The 23,071-nt window shown below is 38.0% G+C and overlaps 1 protein-coding gene and 1 pseudogene across 4 annotated transcripts in view; both read right to left on the minus strand.

Annotated features, from left to right (window-relative positions):
- Positions 1-944: 944 nt before the first annotated feature.
- Positions 945-23,071, minus strand: part of MIGA1 (mitoguardin 1) — an 80,245-nt gene continuing 58,118 nt past the window's right edge. For 3 of the 4 annotated variants that reach the window (XM_036447399.2, XM_036447400.2, XM_036447398.2), the window contains 8 exons: positions 15,827-15,945; positions 15,492-15,564; positions 14,507-14,593; positions 13,285-13,383; positions 11,012-11,146; positions 9,364-9,417; positions 6,379-6,495; positions 945-3,420 (listed from right to left, as the gene is read on the minus strand). In XM_036447399.2, coding sequence (XP_036303292.1) covers positions 3,202-3,420; positions 6,379-6,495; positions 9,364-9,417; positions 11,012-11,146; positions 13,285-13,383; positions 14,507-14,593; positions 15,492-15,564; positions 15,827-15,945 — 903 coding nt within the window. In that variant the 3' untranslated portion in view covers positions 945-3,201. The remainder of the gene's footprint in view (positions 3,421-6,378; positions 6,496-9,363; positions 9,418-11,011; positions 11,147-13,284; positions 13,384-14,506; positions 14,594-15,491; positions 15,565-15,826; positions 15,946-23,071) is intronic. The other variant, XM_045584458.1, reaches the window with a different exon arrangement.
- Positions 21,795-22,789, minus strand: LOC118724818 (annotated as a pseudogene).

Below are 23,071 nucleotides of genomic sequence, written 5' to 3' on the forward strand. Positions count from 1 at the left end.
GCAATTTGGATGCATACAACGATTAAAATGAAAGTTCCGCCAAAACCAGTTTGGCTCAATGGATAGAGCGTCGGCTTGGGGACTGAAAGTTCCCGGGTTCGATTCCGGTCAAGGGCATGTACCTTGGTTGCGGGCATATCCCCAGTGGGGGGTGTGCAAGAGGCAGCTGATCGATAACTCCCTCTCATTGATGTTTCTGGCTCTCTATCTCTCTCCCTTCCTCTCTGTACAAAATCAATAAAATATATTTTTTAAAATGAAAGTTCCCATATCTTAAATTCAAATTGTTGCATGGAAACGTAGGAGCAATCAAATAGATAAACCCAGAGGCCAATGCAGAATTCAGGATGGGCCACCAAAACGTTGTCTCTTCTCCCGCCGTGGAAGGGCTGCCATTTGCACATGGCGCCTTTCACAGATGAATGAAGCATGCCACTTTGTCAGCCACCCCCTGGGCCCACAGCACGTAAGCACAAAGAGGAAATGGTCCAAGAACCATTGGCATGCAACCCATGATACATTATGTTACCGCATATCTGGCATGGCAATTGGCTAAACCGCATCAGCCAGTTGCCAAATGTCATTTAACAAAGCAGTCCCCATCCAGGACCTCTATGTGACTAACGTGGACGTGAAGAGACACACCCCCTACGGAACCTCATCATTAGAAATAAACATGGCAGCTCATCAAAAAGTCAAAGCCACACGAAGGAACTGGAGAGGAGCTTTTGCATAACCACCGTGTTTGTGTGGTTTTGCATTGGGTGTTGGTGAATGTGTGCAAATGGGAAAGTCTTTATTCTATCACGTGATATGTTTTCTCTTAATTGCCTAAACTAGTGACTAACCTTCCCCCAAATCATAAATAAAACAAATATTGGTTCTTAAAAAAAAAAAGAGTTAAAACAATTTTAAGAGATGTTTCTTTTAAAAGGTCAAGTTTCTTCTCTTACCATAGAGTTTTTTTCCTGTACGCATTACCTGAACTTCTGTTTGGTCACTCCTGACTCTTTTGTTAAAGGCCACAAAGAAAGCATCTTGCTCAAGTAGTAGCTACTGAACTGACCAAAAAATTAATTACAATAAATGGAAGCTCTTAATTAGACAAACCAACTTCTTGAGTATAGACAACCTTCCTCCTGCAGTGATTGAGCCTGCAACCTGGGCATGTGCTCTTGACTGGAATTGAACCTGGGACCCTTCAGTCCTCAGGCTGACACTCTATCCATTGAGCCAAACTGGCCAAGGCTGGGCAACTTATTTACTTTTTTTTTTTTTTTTTTAAAGGTGAAATATAAAAGCAAAAAAGAAAAGAAAAACACCTTTTGAAAAGCCACTCATCTTACCTGATGAAATAAATTACTCAATTATCTTATGTAGTAGCAGCATTATTAAATAGTGCAATTTTTTCAGAATAATTTTCAAACAAAATCTTCCTCAAATAAAAGAGTCCATTTAGCCCGCCCCAAACAGGAAAATTAATATAAGCAATAACTGTTTTGCCTACACAATAATGGGAACGTGTGTGCACACATATGTGTGTATATGTTTGAATCATTGAAGGCCAATGATATCTCATCAAGAAGCTAGAAGCACAAGATATAAATTTAAAAAGTAAACATTACATAATGCAATTTTTAGCTTTGATGCTTCTAATCATACTCCTCCATCAATAATCCAAAGTATAAATAGCAAATTCTTAAATTAAGAATATACGTAAGAAAAGTCAAGGAGCTATATACTAAAAAAAAGCATTAGAGCAATATTTCATATTTTTTAATGCTATAATCTGTACATTATGGAACAGAGTATATGCAAATGAAGAATGATAATGCTGAATCTCATTTTCTGTAACTATTGTTACCCAAACATGGCATATATGCAGATTTAAAACCTTAAAAGATATGTTCCCATCCCATTTTTCATTTTCTATTCCTTAAGCAGAAACTAGGCACTTTAATCTAAAAATGCATTCTAAAAAAATATATTTAAATCCTTCTGGGTAACTCACTAAAATGAATAAAGCCTATTTTAAAAACTAAATCAACAAATCTGATCCATTTATATACTGAGATAGCCACTCCAAATAAGTGGTATATAATTTAGACACAACTCTAAAAGTACTTAATATACTATTAAAGAACTTTACTTATATGAACAACCCATTTGTTCATACATTTATCATAAAGGACACGAAATATATGTCTATACCATTAAAAATATTTTGTTCTATATTCACGGGGGGGAAAAAAACCCTTCTTTAAAACCACACTAAGATTCAAATAGTATTTTTAAAATATGGACGTATTTACTAAGTTCTCTGTGAGAACAACTAAAAACCAGTTTTAGAGAAGGAGAAATGACTTTACTGTATTAAGATTAATAACTTCTGGTGTTGGGAGAGAGTCTCAAAACTACACAGAAAAAAATTTTAATTGCCTGTTATAGTTAATAAATGTTATCTTTTTAATCGATATTCAATGAAGATAAAAATGCTCAAATCTATAAACAGATAAAATAAATTTTTTAATCTCTCTATTGTAACATAGGACCAACAATATATTTTGGAAACTGCAGTAAACCTAATATAAACTTCTAACATAAACTTCTCAGTGTCAATTTATTTAAATGTTTTACAGTTTCTATGATTTAAATACATAAGCAAATGCACAAGCAATAATGTAAGCAGTACATATTAAACACCACTACTGTCTAAACTTGATTAAACAAATGAACAACTTTACAATTAAAAATACATTTTCAGGCAAAAATTTGACACTATGAGTAATATATTCTTGTATGTGCAGGCCACATAGGTCTTAGCTAAAGTGTGTTATTTCAAGGCGCAAAGCATAAAAACGGAGCTTCTGAGAATGAGACTAGACATTTCAGACAGCTTCAAGACGACAAATCAATTAACACCCAAGTACTGGCTTCGATTCAAGCAAAATATGCTGTGTAATATGCAACGTTTCGTGACTTCAATTATCACCTAAAGTCCGTGAAAAGCTGCTTTGGATACACTACACAGGGATTCAATGCCAGGACTTCTGTGTGAGTACAGTACGGTCACTCATTCTTTACTAGATTTCTCTCCCTCCCTGAGACCATTTCCACCAATTCTGTGTAATATGTGTTACAGAATCAACAGTTATCTTAAGACATTTCATAGCACACCCAAGCCATCTGATTTTAGGAGACTTATTGAACTTTGGCTTCGACCAGGCCAGTGGCCATAACCTGACCATGACTGCTGATACAGCTGCTGGTGTGCCGCAGAGCGTCGGCTCCGACATAGGCCACCAGGAGCTCAGTGCGGCGCGTGAGTAACTGCAGGAGGTCTTCGGCCAAGGTCTCGATGCTGGAATAGCGTACTTTCTCAAAGTCAAAAATGTCTTTGAGGAAGAAAAGAACCTGATTCTGGAAAATAAGCACAGAACAAATTGGCACTTACTAGACCAAACTTATATTACCTCTAAATAGTCACTAATGTTGTCACATACATTGAATTAGGAGCTCAGGAGTCCTGAGCTCCAATGCTAGTTTCTTATCCCATTAGAAAGGGGTCATTGAACAAATGATTAGACCTCTTTGGGTCTCATTTTCTTTTACTGTAAAGTAAGGGACAATATTTCGTGTCTTTTTTTTTTTTTTTTTTTTTTTTTTACCAAAGTTGATGTTATGATAAAAAAAACACACCAGTCTGTAGAAAATGCCTGTAAACCCTAAAGCAGTGCATAAAGATAAGGAGCTATTATTAGTCCTTTCCCAATAACTGAGTTTCCAATGTTACCTATGAGCACTGGTGCTACTTTAAACTATTTCCAATAATTATAATGTATACGTTTTAAATGTACACTTTTCTGTACAGAAAAAAACAGGATACATGCAAAATAAAAATAATTTCAGAAGCAAATGGAACAGACTGAAATCTCAGAGGGAAGGCAGGGGGTGGGTGGGAAGAGATCAATCAAAGAACTTCTATGCATATTTACATAATCCACGGACACAGACAATAGTGTGGTGAAGGCTAGGGTGGCCTAATAAGAGGGTAATGGTATGGGGGAGAAAAGAGGACATAATGTAGTACTTTTAACAATAAAGATTTTTAAATAATAAAAATATTTCATTGCAGTAAGTTAATATTTTTTAACTCTTTTTTTTTATTGATTTTTTTTACAGAGAGGAAGGGAGAGAGATAGAAACATCGATGGGAGAGAATCATCAATCACCTGCCTTCTGCACTCTCCCTACTGGGGATGTGCCCGAAACCAAGGTATATGTCCCTGACTGGAATCGAACCTGGGACCCTTGAGTCCGCAGGCCGATGCTCTATCCACTGAACAAAACAAGTTAAGGCCAGTACGTTAATATTTATGCTGAAACTCATTTTAAGCAAGTTGAATACTACTAAGTATTAAGTTTCTGGCTATTATGCCAAGATGAAAATTAAAGTAATTCCAAAAAGTAAAAACAGAAATATTTAATTTCTATCCTATAGAAATCAAATGTTACGAAGGACTAAGAAGCCCAGAGGGCTGGTGTGGCTCAGTGGTTGAGCGTCGACCTATGACCGGGAGGTCATGATTTGATTCCAGTCAGGGTACATGCCTGAGTTGTGGGCTCAATCCCCAGTGTGGGGTGTGCAGGAAGCAGCCGATCAGTGATTCTCTCTCATCACTGATGTTTCTCTCTCTTTCTTCTTCTCCTTCCTCTCTGAAATCAATTGGGGGGAAAAAAATTAAGAAAGGAAAAAAAAGAAGTACTAAGAAGGCACACCTCTCAGAATCACCAGATGTTATAACTAGAAGGCTCATTAGCAATTGATCTGTCAAGCTCCCTTGGAGGACAAAGCATGATTTTCCCAGAGTCAGACTGTTCATTATGAATTCTTAATTCCAGGCCAGACTTTTCCACTAAACACATAGCTTACCTTACATCTGGGAGGTCAAGTAAATTTGTCAAAAAATAATGAGTTTTAAATGATAGTAAAATAAACATTTCTTAAATCATTTACATAAATGCTATGTTAAGAGCACATAAACATAATTTTATTTTTTTAATGAAGGGTATAGTGAAACAGCCAAACTTTCAAGCATCAAACACTTTCCAATTCATACTTGTTCTATTTACTTATTTATTTGTTCCTTGAAATTCAGCCTCAACTGAAGGCTATTAGAATAGTGAGACTTTTCTTGGCACTGTGCCAAGCAGGAACTTCAGCAATGAGCTATATAAATTATTATTTGGCAAATTTAAACTGCTGATGGATACAACTTTAAGCTCTCATGTTATTTCTCACAACTGGGATTTTGTCATTCATATTACCTTGAACCAGAACTTTCTAAATTGCCACATGAGCAATAAAGACAAATATTACTTATTTTACAAATTTCAAAAAGCATTCAGGTATGAAGAAAAGCTGTCTTCAGCAATCTATATACATAAAACGCTGATATGCAAATAGACTGAACAGTGGAACAACTGAACAGCTGGACAACTGGCCGCTATGATGTGCCCCGACCACAGGTTGGCAGCAGGTGGCAGAGACCAAACATGGTGGCGTCAGCCATGGCGGGATGGTGGAGCAGGTGAACAGGGGCACTAGACCAATATAGAACGCTGGTCACTGTCATTGGGCAAGCCTCTGGTGGTTACTGAAAAATCTCTGCTCCCGTGCACTGCGGTCCTGCCCAGCACTCACAGCTGCTGCTGATGCTGGCCCTGCTTGCACTCGCTGCTGGCGCCTGGCACCGACCCAGATCACTTGGCGCCATAAGTGGGTGCCAGCAGCAGCTGTCGCTCACAGTCGCCCCTCAGGGCTTCTCCACCTCCACCTACTCCTGAGGGGTGATTGGGGCAGCAGCCACCACTCACACCAGCTGTTAGTGCCAGCCCCCATGGCTCTGCGCCGTCAGTGGGTGCGAGTGGGGCTGGCGCTGTCAGCATGTGGGAGCGGTGGCAGTGAGAACAGGGCTGCCGGCAGACAGGGGACCAGGGGCCTCAGCGAGAGGGACCGGGCGGGGGCACGGAGGTGGACCCTGTGCCCACTGCAGTCTTGCAGCCCACTGTTCATTTTAAGGTGCATGAATTTGTGCACTGAGCCCTAGTTTAACTCCAACATCATGACTCTACCCGAGATCGAGCGTCTATCACAGATGCTCAAGGTGATGAACCTGCATCTACTGCAGGAAAAGGCACCGAACTATATAATTCCGATCTACCTGCACTAAACACTGAATTCAGGTGACTTTGTAACTTCACCTTTAAATAACATTCTCTCTTCTACAAATGCAAACAAACAAACAAACCAAACAGAAAATATCTTACTGGATTTTTTTATTTAGAAAAAAGAAATGGTTCAATGACTGGACATACCTTAAAGAAGCAACATAAATCATAGAGAGAATTTCTAGGGCCCAAAAAGCCCCAGGCTAGGACAGGACTGATGTGCTCACAAATGGCATAAAAATGAGCAAAAAATCCATCAGGGATCTGTTGGGAAGTAAAAGAAAATCGAGTTATTTTTACCTTTTTGAATCTGCTTTTTCTTTAGAAACCTAAATTGCTATTCATCATCTTTTGAGGGGAAACCAAATTTCAATGATGAGCCAGCCTAATAAGAAAATAAACTTACAAGTAACTTTCAGTCACAGAATATTTTCTGTGAATTTCATAACCTAGCCAATAGTTTCAAATATGCTGAGAAGCAGTATTTCTTAAAGGCATTTTCACTTCATAAAAAAACAATCATCAGTGTTGTAACCAAATAAAAACAAGAATGGCACAATATTCCTTAGCAGTATAATTTTTAGGATTAAGGAGACCACCATGGTTTCAGCTATTAAAAAATTCTACTCAAGCACTTAATTAGATTATCTGAAAAAGACTAAAACAAATTTTAAGTGATTAAGTACAAAATAGTGCTCACTAGAATCCTAACTTTTCATTAAGGAACCAGCTATTACTGAAGCATTTAATTGTGAAATTGCCTCTTGTGAAATAGTAAAACATAGAGTTGTGATTTAGGAAACTCTCTAAGATTATTAATAACTTGCTGAATGCCCCTGGTTAAATAAGGTCCTATGGGATTTGTCATAGCATCTACGGGGATAACTGTGCCCTAAGGTTTTGCCTTCTGGCGGGGTTATTTTCTATTTTATAGGTTCTAGGACATCTTCTAAACCTCAATTTAAGAAACATATTATAGCAGCAATTACCATTTAACGAGTAGTCATTATATTCCAGATAATGTGCTAGTTCCAGTTAATTTAATAAAACATTCCTGAAAAAGCAGGTCATGTAAACACTTTAATATGTAAAATGTGATACTTCAGAGAGACTACCCGGCCCTAAATCACATGTAGCTCACCAATGAAGGCCAAAACGTTATATGGGATGCATTGAAGTTATTACTACAGGATGAGATGTTCTGCATAAATTAAAATTCTAAACCCTACACAGACTCTAAGCGTAAAAGGCTTTCAGATAGTTAGCATAGGCTGAAGTAGAAGGGACATGCTTCTCAAGGAATAATTGTTGAACTGAACTAAATAGCAGGTAAGATTTATTTAAGAACAAAGACCAGAGTATGGCATTCCAGGTATAGGAAATAGTTCCCCAATAGGTTTCTGTGGATTCACAAAGAAGACTAAGGCCCAAGATTCATGCATTTTTTTTTTTTTTAAAAAGTGAGATATAAAGATAATGTTATAATTATGGAAACTATAATTATTAAAATCTTTGTAATAGTTACTCTTAATTTTATGTTTAAATTAAGCTTGTTGATATCATCTCATTTCATCCTTAGAACAGCCCTAGGAAAGAGCATTAACTCCATTTTGCAAACAGGAAAACTGAACGTCAGCTGATAGTAACTTCCACATCATCAATCGTATGGGCTATGTGAGAATCAGACCCAGTCTACAAGTCTGTCCCCCAGACCAGTGGCTCTCAAGCATTACAGTTTATAATCATCAGTTAGGGAATTTGTTTAAAACACCAGGTGTTTAGAATCATTTTAAATAAGAATTACTGGCATTCAAGCAGAATACAGAAACCCTCCCAGCTGAGACACTTCTGATCCTCATAGCCAGTTGGCTTGGAGATCAACGCCTCACAGTGATACCAACAACAAGCAAGGCTTAACAACAAGACTGCACACACAGTTCTCAAAGGGCTACACCAAGACTGTCCACCTCAGGTAATTGGGGGGCTGACTCACTGAACCATATAGAACATCTTAGCACACAAAGCCACCCTACCAACTTAGGGAAGCTGTGAAAATGTCGAGACAAGGAAACAGATCACAAACAAAAGAAATGGAGGAAGAAAAGAGACTGGATATAAAGTTCAAAACCACGCTTATAAGGTTTTTCAAGAATTTCCTAGAAAAGGTCGATAAGACCTATGAGGATATGAAAAGGGATCAACAAGAAATAATAAGGGATCAACAAGAAATAAAGAATACATTGTCTGAAATAAAAGATATTATACAGAGTCCTAAAAACAGAATGGAAGATCGCAAGAATCAAGTCAAAGATTTGGAACATAAAGAGCCAGAAGACACTACTCCACAGAAGCAAGAAGATAAGAGAATCCAGAAAGTTGAAGATAATGTAAGAAACCTCTGGGACAACTTCAAGCGAACCAACATCAGAATTATGAGGGTCCCAGAAGATGAGAGAGAGCAAGATACCGAAACATACTGAAAGAAATAGTGACAGAAAACTTCCCCCACCTGGGGAAAGAATTAGAGCCAGTCAAAGATAAATATCACTCGATCTCACTCATTTTTGGAATTTAATGAACAACATAAGCTGATGAACAAAAACAGATCCAGGAACAGAGAAGCATCAAATCAGACAGTAAAACCTCAGAGGGAAGGCAGAAGAGGGTGGAGGTAAAAGAGAGAGATCAACCAAAGGACTTGTATGCATGCATATAAGCCTAATGAATGGACACAGACACCAGGGGGGTGAGGGCATGAGTGGGGGTTGGAGGGGCAATGGAGTGATAAGGACACATATGTAATACCTTAATCAATAAAGAAAAAGAAAGGCTTAAAACATCATTAAGTGGAAAAAACAAAAATCAAAACTCTATCTGAAGTTTCCAACCCTCAACCCTCTCCCACTTAGCAGAAACCCCATGCATGCCTCAGTACTTGCTATATGAACTCTACAGAAAGTTAAGGAAGAGAGAAAGAATTCAAAAAAGAAGAAGCCAATCATGTACCAATAAGTCTCTCATCTAGCTTTAAAGACGGTCCTTATGACTCACCATTCCCACTTGAGAATGGACTTGGGTGTTTTTTTGACAGGAGCCTTGAATTACTTAACAAAGAAGTCCAAGGTATTTTACCTTCATCTGTTGCCTTTTCTGTTTCAGCACCGACCAACAACTTGAAGCCACAGCCTAAATATATGCAGATACAAAAAAAATAAGTCTTAAATTCATAACTATATAAACTTTCCATTTAGAAAACTGATTTTTATTAGAAATTCAAAATGGATGGGTCTAAAATGTTCAAAACATTAACTACTAATAAGAACTAGTCCAAGTTCCTTCTATTGTCTGCAAATATTAATATACTAGTAAAAGTTTTGTCTTTATAAATTTAACAATTAAATACAAACTCTCTAAAAAAAAAAAGGCTGAACTCTGGTACCAATGGCACTGGCAATTAGAATTCAACTCTCAGAGTTCTTAAGTTCTGTTCCTATGTGAAAAGAATACATATATATCTATAATGATAAAAGCATAATATGCTAATTAGACCAAATGTCCTTCTGGACAAAGCCAGGGCTGCAAGGGAAGCCAAGGTCCCGGGTGCCGGCAGCTGGGGGAAGGAAGGCCTACTCTTGCACGAATTTCATGCATCAGGCCTCTAGTATGTGTGTGTGTGTGTGTGTGTGTGTGTATCTCCCCCCATAGATGCACATATACAATAAATGTTTTGTGCATAACAATGAAAACAAAGTACTTTTTTTTTTTTTTTTTTTTTAAGAATAGCACTGCTGGAAATAACTGGGTAAAGCTAGCAGTTTTATCCAAATTAAAAACTAAAAATACAACCATAATGGTAGGGATGAAACACCCACCTGGGTCCTGAAGAAATCTGACCCTACTCTGGCATGACCCCACTTTAATCAAGGTCAGTTTACCAAAGTAGTTATGGAAATGGAGATAGCATGTACCTCTTGTGGTTAAAACATACAATACTTTGACCAGAATCGAACCTAGGATCCTTCAATCCACAGGCCGATTCTCTATCCACTGAGCCAAACCAGCTAGGGCTGTTTTAAAATTTAATATCAGGAATTTGCAAAATAATTATGACATAGCCCACTGGAACATTTTATTAAAGGTTTCAAACTTCATCATGAATATCTATTCCTTACTTCCAGGTACACACTTAAAGCCCAACCAAAAAAAAAAAAAAAAGTCAAATAGAGATTTGAGTATGAAAAATAACAGAAACTAAAAACATTCAAAATTTATAGTTTAAAAACCTGTTTTTTGGGCTAAGGGCACATGCCTGCCTACTCCTTCCCCTAATTTTATAATATTTGGGAACATGAATCTCCATATTTTACTTAAAAAAAAAAGTGTGTATATATATATATATATATATATATATATATATATATATATAGTCTTTTGACTGCAACTGCTATATTTCAGTTTAGTCATGGCGCCATTACAGTTACAGACAATTTTTTATTAGGTCCAAAGTAGTCAGAAGCTTGAGGTATTTTGTTTTTATTTTTAGATCTAAAGAAATACTGTCTATTTCAGGTCAAGGCAAGGACTGATAGAAAAGCGAAAAAGGAAATTTCATCTGAAGACATATATTCTACACATCTGATCCCAATATGAAAAGATGAATCACTGTCCACACTAGTCATTCTACAGGTAATATACATGTAAATCTTATTAATCTTCCCAGTTCTGACTGTTTTTCATTAAATTTACATGGTTGAGAAAGAAAAACACACACACTACTTACAGTTTCTTTGAAGGATGAGTTTAGCCAGCGATTATTTACTACATTCTGTATGGATGTGGGTGGGTTTTCTAAATCTTCAAAGGAATCCATTAATATAAAATCCAGAACAACATCATAAAAATTTAGATTTTTGACCTGCATTAAATTATGAGTTAAAACAGAAATTATTATTATTACATAGATCTTAAATGAAATCTGAGCCAGGACTTCAGACTTTTATAACAGCTGAGTGCTTTTAGTTGAATCAGATTATATCTCCGACAAAAAGAGAGGAAGAGGAGAGACCAATATGAAAACAACTCAACCCCAGAAATTACACTTCCCATGACAGGTGTTCCTTCCTAGATCCATTCCATTAAGTGAAATTAATCTTCCCTTTCACTCTATGCTAGGAGTTCTCTGTTCCTGCTTTCATTATGGTATCCACAAAGCTCTCTCTGCTTTGTCACTGAGTTACTGGTGTATCTGCCCTGACCATAACATCACGAACTTCTTGCTCTTTCATTCATTCATGCATAGTGTACCAGGGGCTCAGACTTCTAGAGTAAGCAAACCAGATGCTTAGTTTGGTGGGGAAAACAAACAGCAACAAAAAATCCCACAAAAACACAGCTATAAACTGTGATAAGGACAGTAAAGGAAAGAGTACGTGGTACTATGAGAGGCTACGGCGGAGCCTCTAACCTAGACTGGATGTCACACAGGGCTTTCTTTAGGGAGGCATCCAGGTACGGAACACACCTTAGCAAGGACTTTAAGGTAAGAAGGAACACAGTGATGCTGTGTGCTATGGCTCGCTATAGCAGAGGGCACAGAGGCACACGGAGGAGGGGGCAGCTCCTGAGAGTTTATGGCCCATGTGGATGATTTTGGATTTCATCTTCGCAGTATTTTAGGGGGCAGTGGTGGAAGAGAGATGGATGATTAGATTGTGTTTTTTAAAGACCGTTTGGCAGCACTGTGAGAGTAGAATGGAGAAGAGGAAGAGTGGATGCAGGGAGGGGAGGAGTAGGCAGGGAAGACTGAGGTAGCCCAGGAAAGCCTGTAGTTACTCACACCACAGTGGGGCTGGCAGGAACAGAGAAAATTTGAAGAAACTGAAAGATATTTAGAAGTTAAAACTGACAAAAAGCAAGAGAGGAATACGATGAAGTAGGTGAGGACCAGGTCTTTGAAGGAGGTGTGAAGGGGGAGTCCCAGGTCTCTGGCCTGCACAACGGAATGGTCGCCAATTCTATCACCAAGTGAGGGAACACCAGAGAAGGAAAGATTATGCCTCTGTGCCTCTGTACCTACTGTTTTCTCTGCCCAGAAAGCCTCTTTACCTCTTGCCAACTCATTCTTTAAGCTCCCATTACAACAAAATGCTCCAGGCTCATCATGTACTTTCCCTATCCCAGTGCTGAGATCAGCCATTTTCCCAGAATTCCCTGCAGTTGTGAATGGAACTTAGAAGTCAAGATCTGTGTGCCCTTGAGGAGCCATTTCTTTAAGGTGTAGCTGTTCCCAAACCTTCTCAGTGAATAGAGCTGAGAAGTACATATGTTTATACATATGCAAGCCTTTATATTTATTTCTATATCTATTTATACTTATTATAAACTATGAATTCATGCTATTAACTCCAAGTCTAGCCCTAGCTTTTTATACGTCTCTTCTCCGACAGTAAGTAGCCTGACTCCAATTATTCTCAATTTACACTCAGTGGGCAGATTATGATCTCTGAATACATAATAATCTGGCCACCCAGTGTATATCCTATATGCAAAGGCTAATATGCAAATTTTGTTCCCTTGATCAGGAGTTCGACCAACAGCCAGGCCGGCCAGATTATTATGCGTTCAGAGATCATAATAATCTGGCCACTCGGTGTATTGTTTGTTTGATCCTGTATATGTAGCCAAAACCCTGCCCATCTGAAACTTTTTCAGCACAGGCCACCCCTACTGCTCTGCTAAGGCCTGCTCCTGACCTTCAGAAGGAAGCGAAGAAGGAAGGGAAGGAGGAAGGGAAGAGAAAGGCTTTAAAAAAACACACACAATACTTTTCAACTGTTGCCCCAATGTATAAAGCCTATTGCTGCTATTGTTTATGTATCTGCCATTACTACTACCACACAATTGGTTTTACTATCATTTAACAAGGACAAAAACACACACAAAAAAACAAAAACCAAAAAACCAAAACCAAAACAAAAACCCAGTGGCCTCAAATTATGTAAATATTATGTGTAAATAACCAAGGGGAATATAAGGGGGAAAAATTGAACTTACTCCTTTAGCAGCAAGTTCCATTTCAGTACTATCCCAGTGATCAGTCTGTTCTAAAAAATAGATCATTTCGTCAAAAACATCTTCAAACTTCTTTGGATTCTGCAGAAGAAAACACACTTTAACCCTAAAACTCAACCTCATAACAAGGATCAAGCCTGCAAAGTATATGAGTTACTTTTAAAGTCAATTTTTGCTAGATCTCCACTGGATTAGGTTACTGAGTTAAAATACATTTCCCAGGTACACCATATTCATTTGGTTTAATATTTTGTTGCCCCAACATTTTGACGAAGCAAAAACTACGAACATTTGTAAAATGTCATAAGCAAAGTGCCTAATACTCAAACATGTACGCTTAATCTAGGTCAGCCCTTTCGGTGAAAGCCTGGTCACAGAGGACACCACCTGATGCTTTTGAGGCACTTCTCCTCTCACAGGAGCAACTCTAGTTCAAACCACCTATCTGCCATGGAAGGCCAAGAAGGCACCATAAATTGACAGTGGGAATTGCAAGTAGTTAATATCTTTCACTTATTTTACACTTTGTAAAATATTTGTGTTCCCAATTATCATTTCTTTAATCATCGTAAGAATCCTCTGAAATAGGGTACCATAAATATAATTTTCTTATTCAAATGATGAGATTGAGGTTCAAATAGACTGGGTCTGAAAGCCAGGTGTTCAAACGGTTCAAGGAAAGCCTGTTTTAGTTTGGTTTTCTTCATCATCCGGACACACCTTGCATTCGGAAAAGTGGTTCCTTATAGTTTTAAAGAAGTTCTTTTCATTATTTCTGACTCAGCCAGCCCCGTGAAGATGAGGAAGAGGAAAAGGCAGCTCAATTTGCATTTGCAGATTTCTGAGATATATATTATTTCCTAGAAGCTTCTTACTGAACAGAATTAAGGGAGGTAAGAGAAGAGGTATTCAAAATAATAATAATGGTGATTGTTAGCAGATCTAATGATGAGGCTCACCATGACATTCATAGATCTTATGGCAAAGTGGGAATAATTTATGATAAATAATTGGATCAAAACAGAGTGGGCTTTATACAAAGAAAACAATTCAGCCCAAGCCGAAACCAATGCTCTTTGGGTTATTTTATGTGAACCTTTGCAACTATCTACAAAAACTATTTTTTCTATTAAAAATTAAATGCATTTTAATCATCAGTCCAACAAAAACAACTATGAAAATACTTGGCAACAAAACAAGTTACCTTTCGTGCTTTCACAATTAATGCCGATAAAATTTTCCTTCCACTCTCAGCAAGGAATATCCTATTGGCTGTTTCTGAAAGAATAACCTGAAAAAATATCCATCCCCACACAAAGAAAAAAGAGACCTGTAATGAATTTGAATAGACACTTGACTGTATGGCACAGTGGTCGGCAAACTCATTAGTCAACAGAGCCAAATATCAACAGTACAATGATTGAAATTTCTTTTGCGAGCCAAATTTTTTAAATTTAAACTATATAGGTAGGTACATTGTTATTAACTTAATTAGGGTACTCCTAAGCTGACCTTTGCTAAAAACTCAAGGGGCCAAAGAGCCACGTGTGGCTCGCCAGCTGTGGTTTGCCAACCACTGGTATAGCACATCTAAGCACAAATAACCCTAATACAGTTAATGCATTGTATGTGGCACTATTTCAGACCACAGAGAAAGCTCTAATTTACTAAAATAAAATGAGTTCTTAAAACCTATAATAAAAGAAAAGATTAAAGGGAGATAAATCTGAATTTAAATTCTGTTCAATTTAATATTAGAAAGTCCAAAATAAATGATACATAGCCCCAAAATGTAAGAAAATAAAGATAATTTTGTTGTTTAACAACCTTATTTCATTTTAAGGAAACCAATAATTTTACAAATGATTCAAATAAAAAATGATCTAGAACACATAATAATTGGTAATTTTAAAAAGTAGGATTTTTATTTTAAGCAGCCATTTGTACACATCTGCAGCATCAAAATATCCTGTTTTGACAAAGTGAGGTGGGCCTGGGAAGCTATGGGAGAGGACAAATGAAGGGAAACAGGAGGCAGGAAACATAAACTTGGTGGACCTTATATTTGCCGTCAGGAATAACAATAACAAGAGCAAAGAGCTGTCCTGTTTATATGCGGCTGGACTCTATAGCATGGGGGGGCGGGAATGAGTGGCTGGGTAACGTCACTTAATGTTTAAAAATAATACCTGAAAAGCCTGTCGTATGCAGTGAAGTTTGGCAAGAAAATCACTGTCTCCTAGGCACTCCAGCATTTCAGTTCTATGTAAATAAACAGGGGAGACAACTGTTACACTGCATTCAAGATCAAGGCTACTACAAATTTGGATTCAAACAAGGCTTAACCTCAGGAACTTAACATGAAACACATGTCTTTTCAATACTGACAAAATATGTAAAAAAAAATTTTTTTGAGCCTAAAAATATACTTTTCCCTATTCTCATTAACATTTTAAATAAATATACAAACATAGCAATAGTACCTTAACATTTTTCATAAGCAAAAGCAAAACTGAAGCGGTACCTCAGCACTCTTGAGTAAATTTTTCCTTCTTCAACTAAATGCATGGCTTCTTCATAAAAGGGGCAGTGGCAAAGAGACTCCAGACTGTAAGAATGCCTGACTTCTCTGTGTTCTGCAAGCTAAGCATTACAGTGGGTTAGAACAGACTGCAATGATATAGGGGGAAAAACTATGAACAATGGAAAATCAGATCTCACTAACATCAAAAATACTCAATTTGATAAAGCCATAAAAACTATTCAATAAGATTTCAAAGCTATCATTTAGAATGATAAAGAGCTTCCCAGACAAGAAAAAACTAGAGGAGTTCATCACCACCAAATCAGTATTACAAGAAATGTTAAAGATAAAGAGCTTCCCAGATAAGAAAAACTAGAGGAGTTCACCACCACCAAATCAGTATTACAAGAAATGTTAAAAGGTCTTTAAAAAGATTTTGCCGGGACCAGTTTGGCTCAATGGATAGAGCGTCGGCTTGGGGACTGAAAAGTCCCGGGTTCGATTCCGGTCAAGGGCATGTACCTTGGTTGCGGGCATATCCCCAGTAGGGGGTGTGCAAGAGGCAGCTGATCGATGACTCTCTCTCATTGATGTTTCTAACTCTCTATCTCTCTCCTTCCTCTCTGTACAAAATCAATAAAATATTAAAAAAATAATAATAAAAATAAAAAAATAAAAAGATTTAAGAGGTAAAAAATATTAATAAAATGATAATAAGTACTTATCTATTAACAATTACTTTAAATGCAAATAGATGAAATGCTCCAATCAAAAGACATACGGTAGCTGAATAGATAACAAAACAACACCCTTACATATGATGTCTACAAGAAACTCACTTTAGATCAAAAGACACACATACTGAAAGCAAAAGAATAGAAAAAGATAAGAAAAATGGAAACAAACAAAAAAGCTATGATAGCAATACTTATAACAGACAAAATAGACTTTAAAACAAAGAATGTAAAGAGACAAAGAAGGACCCAGCAATTTCACTTTGGGGTATTTACCTGAAAAAACCCAAAGCAGTAATTTGAAAAGACATATGCACCCATTACAGCATTATTTACAATAGCCAAAATATGAAAGCAATCTAAGTGTTCATCAATAGATGAATGGAAAAAGAAGCAATGCATATATACAGTGGAATAGAACTCAGCCATAAAAAACAATGAAATCTTGCCATCTGAAATAACATGGATGGATCTAGAGGATATTGTGTTGATTGAAATAAGTCAGACAAAGAAAGACAAATGCCAGACAATTTCACTTACATATGGAATCTATAAAACAAAACAAAACAAAACAAAACACAATAAGCAGAGTAGAAACAGAATCATAGATACAGAGAACATTTTGACAGTTGTCAGATGGGAGGGGAAATTGGGCAAATGGGAGAAAAAGGTGAAAGGACTTAAAAGTATAAATTGGTAGTTACAAAATAGTCATGGGGGTGTAAAGTACAGCATAAGGAATCCTATAAATAAAAGGCTAATATACAAATAAACTGAACAGCAGAACAACCAAACAACCGGTCGCTATGACATGTGCTGACCACCAGGGGGAACACACATGGAACATGGTGAATGTTGGCAGCAGGCAGCAGAGCGTGGAACATGATGAGCATTGGCCACGGAGGGATGGTGGAGCAGGTGAGCGGGAATGCCAGACCAAGATATGGCGCTGGTCGCTGTCATCGGGGTGAGCCTCTGGTGGTTTCTGAAAATTCTTTGCTCCTGTGCGCTGTGGAGGATCCTGCCTGGTGCTTGCACCTGCTGCCAGTGCCAGTCTCGCTCACAACACTGTAGGCATCGGAGCTGCCACTTGCACCCACTGCTAGCGCCTGGCGCTGGTCCTGATTGCTCAGCGTAATCAGTGGGTGTGAGCAGCAGCTGTCAGCCCGGATCACCCCTCAGGTCTTCTCCACCTCCCCCCATGCGCCATGGTCCTGCCTGGTGCTCACACCTGCTGCCAGCATTGGCCCCACTCCACCCGCTGCTGGCACTGGAGCCACTGCTTGCACCCATTGCAGGCGCCTGACCCTGATTGCACCTGAGGGCATCTCCACCTCCCCCTGCTCCTGAAGGCAATCAGAGCAATAGCTGCACCAGCTGACAGCGCCGACCCCATTCGCACCCACTGCTGGCGCTGGCCCCAATCGTTCCACACCATCAGCAAGTGTGAGTGGGGCCCAGCATCATCAGCATGTGGGAGTGGCGGCATTGGGAGCAGGATTGCTGGCAGACAAGGGACTGGGGGCTGCAGCGGGAGGGGCTGGGCATGGGTGCGGAGGATGGGCCGAGACCCACCCCTTTGCTCACCACAGCCTTGAGGCCCACAGTTCCTTTCAAGGTGCACGAATTCATGCACTGGGCCCCTAATGTAGTCAATAATATTGTACTAACTATGTATGGTATTAGATGGGTACTAGATTTATTAGGCTATCATTTCATAACTTATATTAATGTCTACTCATGATGTTGTACATCTAATACTAATATAGTACTGCACATCAACTGTAAATTAATTTTTTTAATAATAATTAAAAAAAAACAAAAACATCAAAGTCAACCAGAGAGGAGAGATTAGGAAATTCTAAGCTTTTTCCTGCACACATGCATAGCCCTGCCACGTTTGTGGCTGTCTAGATTCCTAGAAATATGCTGGAGCTTTTCAAAAACCCATATAAACATCTCATTGCCCAGTGTTTTAAGTTTTTAGGTCAGCCTCTTGCTAGCCCTAGCTGGTATCACCAACTCAGTCAGCTGCAATGTTAAATTATCACTAATTGTTTTCAACAAAGGCCCAAGGGACAAAACTCTTTGTACAGAGCAAGCTCTAAGTTAGGTCAAATGAAAGACAAGTCTTGAGAATGGAGCTTTGCAAGTCAAATAGTGACAATTCTCCAGGGATCGGGCTTTTGAGAAGCTTCAAAGCCACTAAGTTTCTTCCAGTGGCTGCTGAGCCTCTGCTTTCAAAGTTTCCATAGTTGTGAGACTGTTGACTTTTAAGACTACTGAGAAGAAGGAGATGGGAATAAAGCAAGTTAAGTATCCACAAAGTTCACTATTTTTGAGATTCAGCCTTTTTTTTTTTTAAACAATGGTCCTTGAATATTTACAAGTAGTTTATTAATTTTCAGAGTTCTGAAAATTATTATTTTGAAAAGTTTTGCTAATGCTTTTATGCTTTTGTGGAGATATTTAGAGGTTTTTATTCTACTATTCTAAAGTATTTATCTACGCTATAATTCATATTTACTCATTGCTGTGCTAAATGCCTTACCCTGATTATCTCATTTATCCTTTCCAATAACTCATAAAATAGATACTTTTATTATCAACATTTTACAGATAAAAAAACAGTGATTTAGATTAGCAGGCACATGCCCCAAGTCCCAGGACTAAATAGTAGAAGTTAAATTAAACCCAGGCATTTATACCAGAGCTCATACTCTTTTTTTAAAAAGATTTTGTATTGATTTTTAGAGGGAGAGGGGGAGAGAGAGAGAGAGAGAGAGAGAGAGAGAGAGAGAGAGAGAGAGAGAGAGAGAGAGAATCATTAATGTAAGAGTGAAACATCGACTGGCTGCCTCTGCACCCTCCTACTGGGGATCAAGCCCTAACCAGGAATCAATCCTGCAACCGCAGTGCTCGGAATGATGCCCAACCAAGTGAGCTACACACGCCAAAGCTATACTCTTAAATATCAAACTGTACTCTCCTATCAGCTCTATTCAGAAAGCCAAGGACGAAAAAGTTTAAGCATCAGCAATATTTAAGGTAGTATAAATATGACTATTAGACCAGAAGCAAAAGGGGAAAAAAGGTAAATGGAGATGATAATATCTGACATCATATATTTTCTGCTTTTAAGAAGTATTTCCCTTCACAGTTTAAGGAAAATATATTATACTACTGGAAAGTGTTTGAGGTTAAAAAAAAACAAAACATAACGGGTTTAAAGAAATAACTTATAATGAAAATTATTTAGATATTGAATAGTTTAAATTTTTGAAACACTGTCAAAACAAACAGGATCTATGTACTCCTACCAGTAGGAAAAAATTTTGAGGAAACTGGAGCTCCAATTAAACTCTCCACATAAAATAATTCATACTAATAAGAAGTGAACAAATCCAACAAGATTCCAGAGTCAAGTCTTGATTTATTGGTCTACCTTGCTTATTTGTTGGCTTGGCTGAGGTGATCATTTAACTAGGTCTCTTAAAATAGGATTGCAGCTGTGAAAATACATCATACTGAAGATTGGACACTGGCTAACGTTATCTTTAACTCTTCCTAAAAGACAATAACTCAGAAACATTTATTGAATAATGAATTTGAGTTTTTTACAGCAAAAAGCAAATTTAAAACAGTGGCTTAAATTCTCATTTTAGAATATAGTTTCTAGGAAGGATTTTTTTACAAAAATTTCCAAAAACTTTTTAAAAGGCTTCCAAAAAAGATTAACAATTTACTAGAGTGAGATGTATCTTCTGAAGCAAGTCAGTAACATGGTTTAAATGGGCAATTTACCATGAAAAGGGGTTCTTTTTTTTTCTAACTGAAACTTTTGAAATGTCCTTTACTTCTAAGTCATTCTTCCCTTAAAAGCATATATTTCAAGAACTTATTTAAAATTTTTCAAACAGAAAAGTAATAATTATTGGTTTCTACCAAAGCACCATTCCACTTTATTAGTTATCTCCCATAGTTCACAAGTACCATAAAATGTCCATGTAAGGAATCAAGTCAATAACAACAGCAATAAAAATAGATAAAACCCACGGAAACCGGTTTGGCTCAGTGGATAGAGCGTCAGCCTGAGGACTGAAAGGTCCCAGGTTCGATTCAGGTCAAGGGCATGTACCTTGGTTGCGGGCACATCCCCATTAGGGGGTGCACAAGAGGCAGCTGATCGATGATTCTCTCTCATAGATGTTTCTAACTCTCTATCCCTCTCTCTTCTGCTCTGTAAAAAATCCATAAAATATATTTTATTTTATTTTTCTTTCTTATCTTTTTTTTAATTTTTATTTATTTTTTTATTTATTCATAAAATATATTTTAAAAAACACACAGATAAAACCCAAAGATGTACCAATGAGTACAAATAATGTTTTGGAATTAGCTGAACATTTCAAACATCCTGAATTACTTCTCCCTTGCTAGCCCTAGCTGCAAGAAATACAAGAGAGGTTGACCCTCATCTTCCTTGGCAAGCAATGATTGTGCTGAATGTAAGGTAATACGTTTTAAAGCTTTTATATTTTTAAAAGCCTCTGAACAAACATCAAAGAAATGTCGAAAGTCTCAAAACTAGTATGGGTCATGAAATAGGCTAAGTTCCACTTTAATATGGACTTTTTTTTTTTTTTACATGTTTACATGTTCCTTTAAGATAAACCACCTAAAATTACAAATAGAACTTACTAGTACAGTTAAAGAAAGCAGGCTAACTATATACCGTATCTTACTAGTAGAAAAGAAATAGAAAATATTAATAACTCCAAAGTGGCCCTCAATGGTTCTCTCTTCCCAGTAATGTCTCATTCCATGCTGAACAGGACTAACATGTGCAACCGAGAGGATACTGTAGAAATGATAGAGTGTGATTTCTGAGGTGAGATCTTAATAGTCGCTGCTCCCATCTCACTCTCTTTTGGGTCACTTCCTCTGGGGGAAGTGAGGTGCCTTGTTGTGAAAACACTCAAGCAGGCCTACAGAAAAGTCCACGTGGTGAGCCAGTTCAGTTTTCTGCCTTAGGCAGCACCAACATATAAGTGAGCTATCATAGAAACAGATTCTCCAGCCTCAGTTAAGCCTTCAGATGACTGTACCCCAGCCAACATACTTGACTATAGCTTCACAAAAGACCTCAAGCCAGATATGCCACTTCCAAATTTTTGACCCTCAGAAATGGTGAGATAATAACAGTTTATTGTTGTCATCACTGTTGTTTTTAAATGAAAAAAGAACTTTGTTTTGTTTGGGGAAATGGGTAGGTGTCTGGTCTCAGAACTTCTGGAACTGCTTCTTAGTGCTGGCGGCCTTGGTGACCTTGAACACAGTCAAGCAAACATTTTTGCTCAGGGGCCAGCACTCACCAACCATGATGATATCACCCATCTGGACGTCCCTGATAGAGGGGGACAGACAGGTGTATGGATATGTTTTTATGGCACTTCTGCAAGTGGTTGTACTTAGGGATGTAGTGGAGGTAGTCTCCGCAGATGACAATAGTCTTCTGCAACTTCATCTTGTTCAACACACCAGGCAGGACCCACCCTTGAATGTAGACATTACCAGTAAAGGGGCATTTCTTATCAGTGTAAGTGCCCTCAATGGCCTCCTTGGGCATCCTGAAGATCTGACCTATGTTCTTGTAGTATTGTAGGAGCTTTTTCTTAATAGTTTCTTTAAGCAAGACCCTCTTCTTACTTTGAAAGGTGGTGGGCTACCCAGCCAGTGTGGCTCAACCTATGATCCAGGAGGTCACAGTTCAATTCCCAGTCAAGGCACATGCCTAAGTTTCAGGATCAATCCCCAGTAGGGGGCATGCAGGAGGCAGCCAATCAATTATTCCTTTCCTTTCCCTTCCTCTCTGAAATCAATGAAAATATATTAAAACAAGGAAAATAAAGATGGTGGACTGCTCTGGATAGTCATGTTCAGTCTAAGAGTCCTCCTTATCTTATGTATACAACTTCAGAATTAAATACCTAAACAACAGGCTCTACGGCTCAGTTCTCACGGGACTAACTATAAGGCCCAAGATCCAGAAAACCATCCACAAACCTTAAATATTAAGAAGGTAACTTCTCAAACACTTGAGCCTCCACTAACCCCAAGTGTGGAGGTCTCGGGATTAATCTAATCTAGATTAAGACAAAGACATGTACCTCTGCCTGACAATCTCCAAATTAGGGTGCGGGGGTCTCACTCTCAAGGATGCACCCATGAGGCCAAGGGCAGGCCCCTCAGCCTCAGCAGCAGTCCCAAGCCTGCACCTGAATTTTATTATTGTTTTTTCGACACTAAATTTTGGATAATTTATTAAACAGCAACAAATAATAGTGGAAATCATACTAAGAGCAGCAAAAAGACACACAAATTTCCCCAAACTGGAAAGCAAATGCAAGTATGTGGACAGATAACATAGATGAGGAAGCCACAATCTAGAATAAATTCAGGAGGAAAGACATTTGTTGAGGGTAGACATTTGCTAAGCAGCAGCCGGAGT

This window comes from Pipistrellus kuhlii, unplaced genomic scaffold (genome assembly GCF_014108245.1).
Source record: "Pipistrellus kuhlii isolate mPipKuh1 unplaced genomic scaffold, mPipKuh1.p scaffold_m20_p_2, whole genome shotgun sequence".
Lineage (NCBI taxonomy): Eukaryota > Metazoa > Chordata > Mammalia > Chiroptera > Vespertilionidae > Pipistrellus > Pipistrellus kuhlii.